This window comes from Quercus lobata, chromosome 1 (genome assembly GCF_001633185.2).
Source record: "Quercus lobata isolate SW786 chromosome 1, ValleyOak3.0 Primary Assembly, whole genome shotgun sequence".
Taxonomy (NCBI): domain Eukaryota; kingdom Viridiplantae; phylum Streptophyta; class Magnoliopsida; order Fagales; family Fagaceae; genus Quercus; species Quercus lobata.
The window spans coordinates 5,431,077-5,447,442 of record NC_044904.1 but is presented as its reverse complement, the minus strand read 5'-3'; the positions used below and the strand labels follow the sequence as shown (position 1 = coordinate 5,447,442).

The 16,366-nt window shown below is 39.5% G+C and overlaps 1 protein-coding gene across 1 annotated transcript; it reads right to left on the bottom strand.

Annotated features, from left to right (window-relative positions):
• Positions 1–5,993: 5,993 nt before the first annotated feature.
• LOC115975865 (G-type lectin S-receptor-like serine/threonine-protein kinase LECRK2) lies at positions 5,994–8,715 on the bottom strand. Its single transcript, XM_031096902.1, has one exon. It carries the CDS (start codon positions 8,544–8,546, stop codon positions 6,126–6,128), a length of 2,421 nt encoding a protein of 806 aa, XP_030952762.1. The 5' UTR covers positions 8,547–8,715; the 3' UTR covers positions 5,994–6,125.
• Positions 8,716–16,366: the final 7,651 nt, after the last annotated feature.

Genomic DNA, 16,366 nt, shown 5'->3' with positions numbered 1-16,366 from the left:
ACATTAGCATAATAAAAAAACCATTCACAAGTGAAAATTTTAGTCAAATAGTCAAAGTGCAAAAGACAAGCTCATAACTCAACTTTATATCAAATCAATACAAACACTTAAAGTAACAGTAAAGAAATTGAAAACACTATGGCTTCAAAAAAAAAAAAAAAAAAAATCAAAACACCATAACCCATTAAACCCCCACAGGCCCCCCTACACACAATCAGACTCAGAGACTCAAACCTCTACAACAAAAATTAGAACACTATAACCCCACAGACCCCACACACACAGTCAAAGATTCAAAACTCAACAAAAAAGTCAAAAGACTATAATAGTATAACTCCACACACACGATAATTCACTCACACAGATTCAGAAAAAGAGTATATCAAAACATTATAAACACACTCTTACAGTGAAACAAAGTGAGAAAGAGATAGCTAAAAAACTAGATCAAGCGGCGGCGGTGGCGGTGGTAAATTAGGGACAGTCTAGGCTATGACAGATCGTGGAGGCTATGTAGCGGCAGATTTTGTGTGTGTGAAGCAGAGGCAGCCTTTTTTCTTTGGGTTTGGAGAGTGAAGAAGGATAGTGAGAGATTTTGGAGGCTAGGTAGTTGCAAATTCTTAGGTTTTATTTGGCCCTTTTTTTTTTATGATTTTTCAAATTTTGATTTATGGGCTTTTTATTTCTAAGATTAAAGACCAAAATTTTCTGTTAGACTTCATTTTTTTTTTTTTTTTGGGAATTTAAGCAGTGCTTTAAAAAAAAGGGGGGGTTAGGTACATGGTGAGAGTGTGCAAATTTGTATTACAGGGGATTCAAAACAATTTTTTTTTAAATATTATATTTTATATATATATAATTTCAAGTCAGGGGGTTCATTTGAACCCCTTGACTATAACGTATCGCCACCCCTGGGTTTATTTATAAATTAATACTAACCTCGTTAGATCATCTACATTGATGGTGCTAAAATTGCTAAAAAGCAATTTTAGCATCTCAAATATCAAAAAACCTCCTACATTGTGAATTGTTGCCCTGCGTTACCAGGTTTTGTGGTGGGTTTCGGATGTTGCTAGTGTACGTTTTTAGACCCCTTAAAACACAACCAGATTAACCTAGTTAATTAGCTAAGTGATTACTTAGTCAAATTATTCAGATCTAAGTTAACACAAATATATCATATCATGTAAAGCAGCGAAAATAAATAACACAAAGATATGATGACCCAGGAAAACCAAACCTGTAAAAAACCTGGGGAGGATTTAACCTAGCTATTCTCAAGGTAAAACAGATCCATTATGAAAGAATTGAAGTTTACACAATAGCGACTTAGACCATGAACATCCTATTGTTACCTTGAGTAGGAAACTTACTACCATGACCACGTGACAGCTCCGAGTCCACGAACTACTTCTTTCTTGGATTCACAGCAAGCACAAGTACTCCCACTTGTGTATCTTTAAGCTCTTTATGTAGCAACCAAACCGATCATCAAGTTCTTGACATAATCTTGATTCTTGATAACCCTAAGTATATGTGAAGGCAAACACCTCTAGATCTTACAAGAGATTCACATTCACAGCATAAACAACAACCATAAAACATGGCTAGGGTTTTTCCTTTTATCCTTAAGGCAAAACATAAAACCCTACACGTCAAATAGGCTTGGGCTGAGTTGGAAAATTTTGCAGAAAAACATTTTGCACGAGCTTCGATCGATCGAGTCTAATTTTCAATCGATCGAGCCAGGCAGATTTACATAGTAAATCCTGCAGTACACTCGATTCTAACTTTACACATAAACATACTTTGAGCAAGTCTAAAACAAGACTTAAACGTTTTGATCATGGTTTGCCAACATTACAAAATGAAGTTCTAATACATTTAAACCTAAAGTCGTAGAACCCAACAAACTCCTCCTTTGGCAATCCGTGACAAAACACAAACTAGACAAAGTGCTCAAAGTTACAAAAACAGTCCATTACAAAAATATTGCCCAACAAAAACAAATTCAACCTAACTACTATCTATCAGTTGCAAGTGTAGACAGCAGCACGATTGAATCAACCTGTATATTTTTGTAACACTTAACAAACACATAAACGCATGTGTGGAAAATACAAGTAAAACAAAATAAATTCTTGAATTCACATAATCATAAACTACAAGATATATATCATGAATAACGTCATAAATATAAATCAATAATCAAAGTAGCACAATGTGAAACAAGAAACAGAAATAAACACATCATAGTATCTCCCCCTATCATAGACAACTCAAATAAAACAAAATGCATCATGAGCCAAAAAATATAAATACAAGATGAAGCACCTAGATACAATCTAAAGCTCCACAGCTCCAAAACAACAAAAACTCCCCCTATCAACAAAATCTACTATCCATATGTACTCCCCCTTTTTGTGACGAATTGCCAAAGGGCAATCACTCATCATCAAAAGGAGGTGGTGGAGGTGATCGTCTAATGCTCGCCAAATCTGCTTGCAAGGCTTGAAGCTCAGAAAGCACGTCCACCAAAAGCTGACCATGAGCCGCCTAAACGGTCATAACCGTGTCCAACATACAACGAATGCTAGCAACATCCGAAGCAGAAGGTGGAGGATCAGCAACAGTAGTCAGATCAATAAACGCATCAGCAGCCGGATCACCTAAAGAAGAAGGATGAGGAGGAGGAGGAGGAGGTGCACCAGAGGAAGAATCAACTCTAGGATGTTTAGAGCTAGCTCACATCTAAGCAACCCTCTACCTAAGGAAAGTGGCACCTATAGGAGCTATAATATGAACAAGCTCAGACGCCGAAAACTCCTCTAAACCTAAATGTAACAAAATCCGATGAATAAAAATGGGGAAAATCAGACCATGAGCAGTAGAGCTACTCCTATGAACCTCAATCAAAGAACGAATGAAAAGATGAGGAAAACTCATAGAAGCGTCTGTGACAAGAGCATACAAAAATGCATATCTCTCTAAAGGAATAGTATGCAAATGAGAGATGGGCCAAATCGAATGGCAAGAAATCCAGAAAAAGAAATAATGAATCTCAGTCAACTCATGAGAGGTAATCCAAGGATCAAAATCCCACTGGATAGAAGTCATCTCGATAGAAGTTCTAATGCTGATCCGAGGATCAGAATCCCACTCGATAGAAGTTCTAATGCTCGCAAAATCTGCTCTCAAGGCCTGAAGCTATTTTAACCATGAACAAAAGGATTTTGCATTGTTAATGGTGATCTCGAAATCATCTAAACCCTTTGTCTATGTGCTTCGCATTGGGAGCTCGTAGCATACATGGTGTAAACTAGCCCTTGCTCTAGGGTTTTGGTATTTGGAGAGAGACAAAGAGTGAGAGATATTTTATATATAGACTAGTTTGAACAACCGCCTTTGTCTTGTCTTTTAGAACTGGGCCAAGCCCAGGCCCACAATTAGTTTTTATCACAACCACTCCTTACTGCCCAAATGATAAAACCCAGCCTAAGGTGGTTTACGCAGCCACTCTAGAGAAAGAGCATCAGCTCTAAAGGAATTCTTAGATTCCAAAATGTTAATGTACTAATCCTATCTATCCGAGTAATTCAAACTGTGAGACACTTTATATCACAAACAACATATTCACAAACTAAGTCATGTGCTAAAAATCTAATCTTTTTTTTTATATATAAATTTTTTGGCTGAATAAATATACAAAAACACAACTACAATCATATTAGGTATGACACAATTGCTAAGAAACCCAAAAAATTGCACCAAACTGACCCTTTTTTTAATGCAAAATAGAAATATAAACTACATGGCTTATCCAAAAAAAAAAAAAAAAAACCTATCACCAAATTATATTTAAACATAATAATGGGTATGAGTTATACTAATTCATATGCTTAAAATATACATAAACACAACTTGCTCAGAAACCCAAAATTACACCAAGAAGAAGTTAAAATTTGGCTGAATTTACAAGTTGATTTTGTTTGGTTGTTAACTAAATATTGAATTGCTCAAAAAGATCGTATGTAGTTACGTTATTGCATTATGATTAAGGTTATTCTCTAGTTTTAAATTTTAAAAAAAGAAGCAGTCAAAGACGTCGACTATTCAATGAGAAGATTTTTTTTTTTTTTTGTTTTAGAGGAAGCATTATTGGTCCCATCAGGCTATCACTTTGCTAATTAGAACCTTGGGTTAGTAGATGGAATTTTGACTTCTTTGTTGGGTAGTGTTGACTAACCCTAAGTTGCTGGTTAAGAAATAGCTTTATGTCATTTTGTTTTATGTTAGATTTTTAACCAACTTTCTAGGGCGTAGAGCTAATACAGCTAACTTTTTTAGTTCCACTTATCACTTTAGTAATATTTTCAGTTCAATCATTAATTTATACCAATTTTTTTATTAGATGGACTCTAAAATAAATCATTCTTAACGAGAACCTTACGGTGTCCGTTAACTTTTCCCCTTTATGTTTTGGTAAAAGTTTGAATCAACCTTATTTAGTTGTCAAAATTTGGTTGTGTTGAGTGAATTGCCGTGTTGAATGAATTGCAAAACCTACAATCTGTACCTACTCTTTTAAGAGTCGGTCAACCTAATAATGCTGGCTTAATCCCTAGGCAATTGCACTAAAAATAGGAAAAAAAAAAAAAAGACTATGATATATACACACACATACATTTAAGAAAAATAATAAATTCAATAGTTGGAGTAGGGGATTTAAACTATGAACATTTTCCTTGAAAACATTAAGAGGTGTTAGTTGAATTACAAGGCCCCATGATCTATAATATATTAATAATTTAATACTATACTTTTATAACATCATAAAATAAAATATATTTAATTTCTATAATATAACATGTACTTCCATCTAAAAAAATCTATTTACTTGGTTTTTCAATCCATATGAATGATGGCAATGGCATTAAGCCATTAACTACTGGGTTTTGTAATATGTTAGATGTGATCAGATGCTTAATAGAAAAAACAAAAACAAAAATTGAACTACTAACGGAAATTTTTTATATAGGAACCCATTTACTGTGTGATAAAAATTTTATATAAACAATTACCTGACAATTGACATAGAATAGTAGTCATATTAATAGATAGTAGGGATATACAGACATTTATCATACATACATTCATCAGAATACCAAATCTGTAGCAAAGCTAGTGACTAAAACATCAAACCTTGTGAATATTCTCTTCAAAGTCAATACACAGATTCAGAGTTGGTCTCAGCGGGCAATGAACATGAACTTACAATCACCCATATAAGTAATTTTCAACTTAGGACACATTCCTTCAACTTCAAACTTGAAAGGTTCTACATGTGTCCAAAATTTCATATAATCTTTTATATGCTCATCATTTATGCAGAATAATATCTGATGGTGTTGCTTTGATGCTCAACACTTCTCTAGTCAGGACAGTTCTACAAGGAAGGTATTTTACTGAGGCAAGAATGAACATGGATTTGTATCCCATTCACTGCTCTATCTTGCCAAGTATAGCCTCCTCACTTTTCTGTTTCATCTATCAATTTGGTTGCGGAAGTTATACTAATCTTGTGGCAAGATCGATTATGTTAATTTAATGTTGCAAACCATGACAGATTGTAAGTCCTGTTGTAAGAAAATGATTTGGATCTTGCTGAATCTAGCTAGATTTAATCTAAGAAGGCCTGCCTGAAAATAACCTGTATATCAAAATATGTCGATGGTAGTGGCTACAACTAGTTCTATAGTCTAGTAGCCACTATTCATTGTCCAGACCTTGTCAATGTTCGGTTTTGTATTAGTTTTATAGTGGTTCAATACTCAATAGAAAAGACACATTTTTGAAGAACAAAAGGAAATCCATCTAGCGCCCTCCTCCTCCCCCCCCCCCCCCCCCCCCCCCCCCCCCATTTTTTTTAATACAAATTGTATATAAAGAATTACTTGGCACAGAAAAGTTGTCATTTTATTGAAAATCTTGGGACATGTGGATAGTTATTATTCATAGTAGAGTACCCATTTCCTGGAAATTACTTGACTTGCCAAGCTGATAGTATTGACAATTAAACATGCAAAATGACTTAAACAACCAGAATGGTAATTATATAAGAGGATTTACATTGAACTAATAAATGAGGATGAACCTGGAGGAACTGAGACCTCAATTGATCCTTCCATCATTTGTACCACTTTCTTCATTGTTGGCCTTAGTGATGGATCCTCCTGAATGCACCATATTGCAATCATCACATATCTCTCCACTCTCTTCATGTCATTTGTTGCCTCCTCATCATTCTCCACTAACAGATCAAGTTTCTTGTCTTTATAGCAATCATATGCCCAGTCAGCTAGTATCATCTGATCCTCATTCTCTGCCTCTGATTCAAAACTTTTCCTACAGCAGATGAGCTCTAGCAACAAAATGCCAAAGCTGTAAACATCCACCTTGATTGTAATAGGCATGTTTCTAAACCATTCGGGTGCAACATACCCTTTAGTTCCCCTGATTCCAGTAGTAGTACGAGTCTGATCTGTTTTCAAAAGCTTAGCTAATCCAAAGTCAGAAATTCTAGCTGAAAAAGAGTCATCCAGGAGGATGTTCTGTGGCTTGATATCACAATGTATGATTTGGGTGCTGCATTCTTCATGCAAGTAAAAGAGCCCTCTTGCCGTTTCTAATGCAATTTGAATTCTTTGGTACCAATATGGCCGCGAACCCCCAAATAGAAAGCTTGCTAGAGAACCATTACTCATGAATTCATATACTAGAAGCCGATGCTCCCCCTCATTGCAGAATCCTAGTAGTTGGACCAAATTTCTGTGGTTTGTTCTTCCAATAGCACTCACTTCAGCTTTGAACTCCATATCGCCTTCTCTCTCCATATTATTCAACCTTTTAACCGCAACTAGTTTTCTGTCCTCATATTCTAGAACCCCTTTATAAACTTTTGCAAAGGCACCCCTCCCTAGCTCTTCCTTGAACCCATTTGTGGCTTTTGTTAGTTCCTCATAAGTGTAACTTTGCAAATTCACACCTGACATGAATGGGCATGTTTTGAGGGCCTTTGGTTTCCAATATTTGAGACGAAAAACAAGCAGAAAGGCAGCCAACATGAAGAGTAAGTTCAGAAACATTGAGCTGCTAAGGAGCACCGACACAATAAGTATCACAGTTGAATGATTTTTCTTCTTCAAATCTGCACCTGGAGGCTTAAAAGTAGAATTATCTTTCCTTGTTTTGATTAGAACTTTGCTTGCAGCATTGTTGTTGGGGTCCAGTCTCCCATTTGAGAGAGGAATTTTCTTTTTCAAGCACTTTCTATCTTCAAAAACGGCTGCTGCACAGAAACAATCGTCCAGGCAAGCTTTTCTACACCAATCTTCAGTTATGTTGTCTCCTCCATATCTTGCATAATCGGATCCGGATTGGGGCCAATTTATACTTTCCATTTCACTTAAATCAAACTGATCTGTTTCTGAAGGTGCTTCATCACAACTCTGTGGAAGAAAGTTCTGTTTGCAACCTTTCCTAATATCATCTGGATTAATGAAGGTGTATCCAGGTGGGCATCTGCAATTTGGTTTTCCATCATCTTCTAGGATGCAATAGCTGTTGAACCCACAAGCTCCACTGCCTATGTCTTCCAGAAGATGGCATATATTATCAGGTATATAGGACACAGAGGACCAGGCCATACGCCGCCTTCCAGCATTTGTACTGTTAGTGCTCTTTTTTGGGTAGACATATTGTGTAAAAACTCCATCATACTCCATAATTGCTCTTTGATAGAAGTCCTGCGTAGAACTAGGATTAGATGATATCACCGTAAGTAAGCTTCCGTTTCTAGCTGTGAGATATATAGAACCAGACTCACTGAAGACCACCCGAAAGCCACTACCTATAGTTCCACTTAACCAATAAGCAGTGTTAGACCAATCTGTAGGGTATTCTAATGTTTGAAGCACAAGATTTCCATCTATTTGTAGTGCAAACTGGAACCTTCCATTAGAGTTATTCCTTTCTGAGTAATGAGCTACAAGCTTGCTTCCCATACTCATTGTTTGTGTAGGTAACATTGTATCTGTCGGATGATCAAAACTCTGCCACAAATAGCCACCATCCTGGTTTGCCAGCACAAAGTTTCCGGTGTCAAGCATGGCTGCATGGACAACTCCTAAACCACCTAACTCAGATTTCCATATTCCTGTGCCTGTTGGGTCACTGAGTACCAATTGGCCACCTTCGGTAAGTTTAACTTTGGATCCTGTTGGCACCAGATTATCTCCATTGGCTGACCAGACAATGGTTTTTTCAAGTATTTTGTTGAACCATATGGCTAGTAGATAGCCTCCATTTCCAATTTGTTGGAAACCAAAAGCAAAGTCACCAAAAGGTGATGCCCAGTAAGAGCCTTTTTCTTGTGCAGTAAGGGATGAGCCTAGAGATTGGTTGCTGGAAGTTTGGGCAGTGGTGGAATATGGCAGCAATAGAACAAGAAGCAACAAGGAGAGAAGATATGATAGTTGTAAAGCCATAGTATTAGGAGTTTATAATTGATACACTTTGTAGTATAGACGATGAACTGTATTATGACAAATCTACTGGTAGAGGAAGATTTGCATTGGGAACATATTGTTATAAGTATTGGGAAGTGGAGCACTTTGTAGCATAAATGATAAACTGAGGTGAATGATAAACTTGTATAATGACAAATCTACTTTTTTTTTTTTTTTTTTTTGAGAAACAATGACAAATCTACTTGAGTGCTTTATTACGTTTTTAAATTTGACCCATTCTTGACTTAAAAATTTGACCCATTCTCTCATATTGACTTCACTACGGTCCACTTATGATTTTTTTTTTTTTTTTTTTTTTTGTAAATAAATTAAAAAGTCCAAACTAATCACGCGTTTTGTCCTTGAAAACGCTTATCCAAATGGGCTCCAACATGTTGGGTAATTCTACCCAAAGAATTGCCCAGACGGTTCCTAAAAGGTGAAAGCCACTCGCCATTTCTCAAATCCACCCGCGTGAAAGCCACTCACCATGTCAAGGAGAGAAGATATTTGTAAAGCCAGAGTATTAGGAGTTTATAATTGATACACTTTGTAGTATAAATGATAAACTGTATTATGGCAAATTTACTGGTAGAGGAAGATTTGCATTTGGAATATTTTGTTATAAGTATGGGCAGTGGAAAACTTTGTAGCATAAATGATAAACTATGAGGTGAATGATGAATTTTTATAATGACAAATCTACATGAGTCCTTTATTATGTTTTCTTTGCAGTTTAATTATACCTGGTGTACTAGGTTAGTTGTAATCAAATGCTTGAATAGAAAAGACAAAATTTGCACTACTAACAGAAATTTTTTATCTAGGAACCATTTTATTGTGTGATAAAAATTTTATATAAACAATTACTTGACATAGAATAGTAGTCATATTAATTGACAGTTGGGATATACAGACATTTATCATACATACATTCATCAGAACTCAAGATCTGTAGCAAAGCTGGTGAATTAAACATCCAACCTTGCCAATCTTCTCTTCAAAATCAATACACAGGTTCAGAGTTAGTCTCAGCAGGCAATGAACATGAACTTACAATCACCCATATAAGTAATATTCAACTTAGGACACATTCCTTCAACTTCAAACTTGAATGATTATGCATGTGTCCAAAATTTCATCTAATTTTTTATATGTTATCATTTATACAAAAGGATTTTACTATCGTGTGCCCTAAAGGCACACAATAGTATATCATTTTTGGAAAAAGTTTTATTGGGAATTGAAAAAGTTTTGACAGTTTTTTCAATTCTCGATAAAAATTTTCCAAAAATAGATTTGTTAACATATACCCTACAAGCATATATTAACTAGACCCTATACAAAATAATATTTGATAGGTCAAATCCGTGTTCAATCTTGCCTCCGTAAAGTACCTAGGCACTTTACTAATGCAAGAATGAACACGAATTTGACCCATTCTCTCATATTGAATGAACACAGATGTGACCCATTCTCTCATATTGACTTGTATTGAGTTGTACAAGGAAGGTACTTTACGGAGGCAAAAATGAACACGGATTTGACCCATTCTCTCATATTGGCTAGTATTGAGTATTGACTTCACTCCGGTCCATCTACGATGGCATGTTTGCGTTTGGCACAAAAGTTTCCATACCCTCAATTCCCTTGTCACCAAAGATTCTCTGGGTTCATTTCATGATTCAAATTTAATGATAAAAATCTAAAAATGTTCCAGACTATCACATCATTAAAAATTTTAGATGACATAATATTCTATAAACAATTAAATCTTAATCATGAAAATAGACGTAATTGAGAGAACTTGAAATATAGAAGATCTTATTCCATTGTAAAATTTTCAAAATGTTTATGATAACCTCACAAGAAAAAAATGTTTCTAATAAATTACTACTCATAATAGTTATAGACCCTTTTCATGTTTATGATGTGTGACCTTTCGTACTTCAAAGTAATGTTGTGAATATTGTTTCGAACTCTATTTTAGTTTGTCCATTGAAACGGAATATTTTGGTATCGATTTATTCTGGCGCACCGTTTGGGGGTGTTTCTAGATTACCGCATTTATATATATATATATATATATATATGTGTGTGTGTGTGTGTGTGTGTGTGACCTTTCGTACTTCAAAGTAATGTTGTGAATGTTGTTTCGAACTCTATTTTAGTTTGTCCATTGAAATGGAATTGTGGGGACCGGCCCAAAATAACAGGCTGGCTGGGCCCTAGGTCCGTTCGAGGACGCGGCCCGTCCGAGGAGTCAGCGTGGCCCAAGCAATCCTTATTCAGGCCCACTGGGATAAAGAGAACATGTCCGAGGAGTAATTTCTCCTCGGATACCGCAAAATCTGGAGTAAAGGTACATCCAAGCCACTATAGTCCATCTTCCAAATACGTAAAAAGGAAGGAAACCCGAAATATCTCAGCAAAGACTGCCACCACCACATTAAATGCATTAAAACTACTCTCCTGGCCGTATAAATGAGGAGAAGACCCCTGAACAGTGCTACCTTGGCTACCGCAACTCACAAAGAATTGAGAGGGGTGTCTGATGGGACAGGTGCTCTAGTGGGGGTTTGGATGATCAACAAGTGTAAACCCGAAATATCTCAGCAAAGGTTGTCACCACCACATTAAATGCATTACAACTACTCTTCTGGCCGCATTAATGAGGAGAAGACCCCTGAACAGTGCTACCTTGGCTACCGCAACTCACAAAGAATTGAGAGGGGTGTCTGATGGGACAGGTGCTCTAGTGGGGGTTTGGATGATCAACAAGTGTAAAGCCCAGATGATTAGAAAGGGCCCATATAATATGTAAAAGTCCCCCAAGAGAAGAGGACGAGAAAAAAAGGAGAGAGCACTGGAGAGAAGTCTTACTGCACTGATCTGTTAATCAAGTTTTTAGCTCTATCATTACTGGGTGACCTTTCAACACAATAGCATTGGTTCTTGTTTATGTGTTCCCTTAGCCCATGCAACAACCCGTTTAAACTTACTTAAACCGAGTTCTTTAACCCATATTCTACAAAAATTTATTGTGTGGGACCTTTTGGACCAAGACTTGAGCGACAAGGATTGGGTCACCAAATTGTTCACCTACAATTGGCGTCGTCTGTGAGAAGAACTTAAGTGTTGGCAAGTACGACGGTTAGGGATGGCAGAATTAGGTTCACACCAGGAGAATCCCCACCCAACTGACCCTCAACTAACAGAACCTGTTGGCTCTCAACGGCAAAATAATCCTTCCAACCCGGGAACAAATCTAAGCAATGGAAGGAATCATGAGGGAAGCGTACATACTACCCAGACCAGCCAAAGTCGTACCCAAATAGGTAGTCGTGTATCCCGAAGGCGAAACGATCATCAGGCCATGCAACGAGAAATAGAAGACCTGAAAAGAAAGCTGCGCCATGCACGGCGAAAGCAATCTCCCTCCAGTTCAAATGCGTCCTCTAATGAGGAGGGGGACGTCAGCTACAGACGGAGGTCGAGAACTCTCCCGAGCGAAACTTTTTCTTACGAGAAGGAGGTGCACCCTGCACGAAGGTATGAGAATCCATCTAGCAAGGGATTGGGTAATGACGCCATGAACAAGGCATTGGATCAGATCTCCAGATCACCCTTCGCGCACAAGATCGAAGGGGCTAAATTACCCCGACGTTTTAATCAACCAATGTTTGCCATCTACAACGGCCGAGCAGACCCGGTGGAGTACGTGAGCCAGTTCAACCAAAGAATGACCATCTACTCCCAAAATGAGACTTTGATGTGCAAAGTTTTCCCGTCCAGCTTGGGGCCAATGGCGATGAGATGGTTCAATAGCCTAAAGAAAAATTCCATAGGCTCCTATAAGCAGCTCACTTAGGCTTTTTGTTCTCGCTTTATTACAAATAGCAGAGTCCCTTGACCCTTAAGTTTGTTATTGTCCTTGTCCATGTGCGAAGGAGAGACCCTAAAGGCGTACTCGGATAGGTATTAAGAGATGTATAACGAGTTGGATGAGAACCACGATGATGTCACTATCAGCACATTCAAAAGCTGTCTCCCCACCGAGCATAACCTAAGGAAATCTCTCACTGGTAAACCCGTTGCCAACGTTCATCAGTTGATGGATAGGATTGACAAGTACAAAAAGGTGGAGGAAGATCAGCTACAAGGAAAGGGAAAGGAGAAGATCATTCCCCCCAAAGGGAATGATTTCAGGTCAAAACGATATAACCATAACCAGCCGAGTAGAGATTTTTCGAGACAGGCTGGACAAAGCAACATGCAAACGGTTAATGCTGTGTTCAGAGAGCCAGTACAGCAAATTCTGGAGAAAGTCAAGAACGAACCCTTCTTCAGATGGCCGGGAAAAATGGTTGGGGACCCTTCGAAACGCAACCAGAACCTGTATTGTCACTATTATCAGGACCATGGGCATATCACTAAGGACTGCAGGAATCTATGGAATCACCTAGATCGGCTAGTCAGAGAAGGAAAGTTTCGTCATCTTTTACACCCCTCAAGCGGTCATCTGGGCCAGGCAATGCAAGAGCCTCGAAAAGATGTATCATTAAGACCTCCCACAGGGAAGATACACGTCATCCTCGCCACTCTAGGAAGAACCGGGTCATTTCCTTCCAGGGTGCTGTCTGTGGCTCGGCTCTCCGCCGAGGACAGGGAAAGAGAATTTAAAAGGTTTAAAAAGGGAAGCTTTTTAATATTAGGATTCTCGGACGAAGATAATAGGGGAACTATCCAACCTCACGACGATGCCTTAGTAGTTACGCTGAGAATCGAAGGTTTCGATGTGAGAAGGGTACTGGTAGACCCGGGTAGCGCAGTAGAAGTAATGTACCCTGATCTATACAAGGGGTTGAACTTAAGGACGGAGGATTTGGCGGCTTATGACTCTCCCCTTATCAGCTTCGAAGGGAAGACTGTTATACCAAAAGGGCAGATCAGACTACCCATACAGACCGGGTCAGAGGTGGTAGGGGTGGATTTTATCGTGGTCGATGCCTACTCGCTCTACACAGCAATAGTAGCCAGGCCATGGATCCATGCCCTAGAAGCCGTATATTCCACACTTCACCAAAAGGTAAAATACCCGTCCAGAGGCCAAGTGGAAAAGATTCGTGGAGATCAGGCCATGGCTAGGCAGTGTATGGTGGCCGCCATCTCACGTCAGTCCAATGCCGAGTCCTCGGCTTCTGAAAACTTATAGCAACCAGCCACCTCGGCAGGGCAAGTCAGTGGGCCAGCCGAGGAGATAAGGTGTGAAAGTTTGGAAAAGTTTATCGTTGACAATGACCCAGAGAGATTTTTCCAGGTCGGCTCGGAGTTGCCTCCTCAAGAAAAAGAGGAACTAGTCGGGTTTCTGAGGAGAAATGTTGATGTGTTTGCATGGGACGCTTACGATTCCCCGGGGGTTGACCCTAGTCTCATTTGTCACTACTTGAATGTTAACCCATCTTCCATTCCAAAGAAGCAACCACCCCGACGCCCCTCGAAAGAACATGCCAGTGCCGTTAGAGATGAAGTGACGAAGCTGAAAAAGGCAGGGGCTATCAAAGAAGTCTTTTACCCCGAATGGCTTGCAAATACAGTGGTGGGAAGGAAGAAAATGGGGAAGTGGAGAGTCTGCGTGGACTTCACAGACTTGAACAAGGCATGCCCGAAAGACTCGTTCCCGTTACCTAAAATAAACCGACTGGTAGATGCGACTGTAGGCCACCCTCGAATGAGTTTCTTGGACGCCTTCCAAGGCTATCATCAGATACCTCTGGCATTAGAGGATCAGGAGAAAACGGCGTTCATGACACCCGTCGGAAACTACCACTATAAGGTGATACCTTTCGGACTAAAGAACGCAGGGTCAACCTACCAAAGGATGATGACCAGAATGTTCGAACCGCAGCTAGGCAAGGTCATTGAAATCTATATAGACGATATGGTAGTAAAAAGCAAGGTGGTGTCCGAGCACGTGAAAGACCTAGAGATCATCTTTGGCGTCTTAAGGGAGCATAAGTTGCGGCTCCATGCTTCCAAGTGTTCGTTTGGGGTCGGGTCTGTGAAATTCCTAGGTTATATGGTGACCCACAGGGGAATAGAGGTAAGCCCAGATCAAATCAAGGCGATTAATAGCCTACAAGCTCCTCGGAATCAGAAAGAAGTGCAGAAACTCACTAGCATGATTGCAGTGTTGAACCGATTCATATCATGATCTGCAGACCGATGCTGACCTTTCTACCTCTTAATAAATAAGTGGAAAGGGTTTGAGTGGTCAGAGGATTTTGTCCTGGCCTTCCAGCAACTCAAAGAATACTTGTCGCATCCACCCATCATGTCTAACCCTGAGGTGGACGAGGTATTGTTCGCATACATAGCAGTAGCCCCTCATGCTGTAAGCCTGGTACTAATACGGGATGATAATGGAATACAGCGACTAGTGTATTACGTAAGTAAATCATTACATGAGGCTGAAGTGCACTACTTACCATTGGAGAAAGCAATTCTAGCAGTGGTGCATGCCACACGAAAACTCCCCCATTACTTTCAGGCACACACGGTCGTTGTTCTTACCCAGCTTCCCCTTCGATCGGTGCTCCGAAGCGCCGATTACACAGGAAGGATCGCCATGTGGAATGCACTTTTGGGGGCCTTCGATATTAAATACATGCCTAGGTCCTCTGTCAAGGGTCAAGTTCTCACGGACCTAGTCACAGAATTCGCTGAACCCTCTATAGAAACAATAACAGAGAAGGAAGACATGGATGGAAAATCGGTTGGCGCAATCTCAGCACGAGAGATCTCGCGTTGGAAAGTCTACGTGGACAGCGCGACCAACCAAAAAGGATCTAGAATTGGGCTAGTTCTAATATTGCCCGAAGGTATTGCCATTGAAAAATCGCTAAGACTCAGGTTTTCGGCTACGAACAACGAGGCCGAGTACGAAACTTTACTTTAAGGAATTATAATGGTTCAAAAATTGGGCGGAAAGGCAATGGAAGCATTCTCATACTCCAAATTGGTCGTTGGCCAAGTAATGGGTGAGTTAGAAGCTAGAGATGCAAGAATGCAAGAGTATCTCGGTCGAGTCAAACACCTGCAATTAGACTTTGAATCCTTCAATCTGACGCATGTCTCCAGAAGTGGGAACACACATGCAGATTCGCTGGCCACTCTTGCCACGTCCTTTGCGCATGATCTGCCGCGAATGATCCTTGTTAAGGATCTATGCCAGACCAGTTCAATTAGAAGAGACACAGCTCAGGTCCATCAAGTTAGAAAGAGTCCCAGCTGGATGGATCCTATAATGAACTTCCTCAAAAATGATACATTACCAAAAAGAAAACTGGAGGCCGAGAAGATACGGAGGAATGCTCCTCGGTTTTGGTTGTCAGAAGACCACAAGCTATACCGGCGTTCCTATTCTAGGAAGTACCTATTATGTATACACCCAGAGGAATCCGAGTCCTTGCTTGAAGAGCTACATGAAGGGATTTGTGGAAGCCACACAGAAGGAAGATCGCTGGCGCATAGGGCACTCATCCAGGGATACTGGTGGCCGAACATGCAGAGAGAGGCCCAAGAATATGCAAAGAAGTGTGATCAATGCCAGAGATTCACCCCAAATATCCACCAACCGAGAGGAGTCCTTAACCCCCTCTCCAGCCCCTAGCCGTTTGCTCAATGGGGTCTTGATATTGTCGGTCCTTTCCCTAAAGCAGTAAGGAATAAGCGATACATAATAGTCGGCACCGATTATTTCACCAAATGGGTAGAGGCTAAACCTTTGGCCAACATCA

What these genes read in the sequence shown, in the direction of transcription:
- LOC115975865 (XM_031096902.1), bottom strand. Translation starts at nt 8,546, where the DNA reads ATGGCTTTACAACTATCATATCTTCTCTCCTTGTTGCTTCTTGTTCTA.